Source organism: Asparagus officinalis, chromosome 7, assembly GCF_001876935.1.
Source record: "Asparagus officinalis chromosome 7, Aspof.V1, whole genome shotgun sequence".
NCBI classification, from domain to species: domain Eukaryota; kingdom Viridiplantae; phylum Streptophyta; class Magnoliopsida; order Asparagales; family Asparagaceae; genus Asparagus; species Asparagus officinalis.
Window position 1 is genome coordinate 72,911,870 of NC_033800.1, and position 1,280 is coordinate 72,913,149.

At 40.9% G+C, this 1,280-nt stretch overlaps 1 protein-coding gene across 1 annotated transcript in view; it reads right to left on the minus strand.

The window, feature by feature from the left end:
- The window catches only part of LOC109847343, a 10,829-nt gene that overhangs the window by 1,103 nt on the left and 8,446 nt on the right, over positions 1-1,280 (minus strand). The window contains exon 9 of the mRNA XM_020416576.1: positions 5-932. Within this exon, the coding sequence (XP_020272165.1) occupies positions 5-932 (928 nt within the window). The remainder of the gene's footprint in view (positions 1-4; positions 933-1,280) is intronic.

A 1,280-nucleotide genomic window follows, 5' to 3' on the forward strand; every position in this document is an offset into this window, starting at 1 on the left:
AAGCCTCTGCAACTTCTCTTGAGAACAACATGGGCTCTGAGAAATATCTACTGGTGTTGACTGCATTGGAATCCTTGCAACTGTCTGCAGCTCCATCTCCCATTTCAGCAGAAGCCATAGATGAAGTCTGATCAACAGCAGGGTCACAATCCATTTTAGTATCTTCCTCTTTGCTTTCAGCTGTTGCAGTATTTCCACTTCCATGGCAACTCACAGGCCTCCAGAGTTTTACTATTGTTCGACTAGAATCTGGTTTAACCAACTTCTCTTCAAAACTATCCAATCTCAAAGTCGCATGCTGGGGATTATTGTCACCATCAAGTGCAATGCTGATTGAACCTACCATAACCTTTTCTTTATCACATAGAACCACCTCCTCAGATTGTTCTCTAACAACTGTTTCTCTTTCATTTGCGCCCTCGGCCTCCGGCTTGCATTTTGGTGTCCAAATTTTGTAGCCATTAGCAGACTTTAAATCCCTGTAGTTACCATGCCTCATAAAGCCAGAAGACTTAGTTGCTTGAACCTGACCATTATGGAAGCCATTTAGAGATTTTTTATTCTGTTTTGGATGGGGATGGTGTGAAGCAGTAGGCGTCCGATGTTCACTGATTGTTTGCAACTGATGTGCTGAACTTTGATCAGCAACCTCAGCATGCAAAGGTTGTCTCAAGTCTGCATTAGAACCAGTATCCACTGATCCGATCTGCTCCAAAGACAGTGGATCTTGATTGAGTGATGCCTCTGAAGTGCTCAACTCGGATTCAGATTGAACCCTCGGACTTGGCGTGCTTGGGGAACCAGAAGACCCTTCAGCAGTATCTAGAATACCATTTTCAGAATCAACCTTCTCACCATTTGACAGCTCCTTTGCTTTTTGTCCTTTCTGCCTCAACTTTTTCAACCTTTTTCTTTCCAAAAGTTCAGCTTGCCTGTGGCATTCAGTCAGAATTTAATCAAGTTTCCAAACAAGAAGAAAAAAAAACCACTATTCATAATTTAACAATTGCACTTGCCCTAAAAGAAAGCAATCAGCACGCAAGGAACAATATAAAATGTAAAATGATAACAAAAACATCAATAACAACAAGGCATCATGAAAAACACAGTGTATCTACAGGGGTTAAGAAGCTACTACAAGGGGTAGACAAGAAATCACTCAAGCATTAGATCTTGTTTCTGAAAAGTTTGGCATCAACAAAGGATCCACCTTAAATGTCTCAGTAAAAATGAGTAGTAAAGAAATGGACAAAATGATCATCTCCCCCTCAAAGTATTGT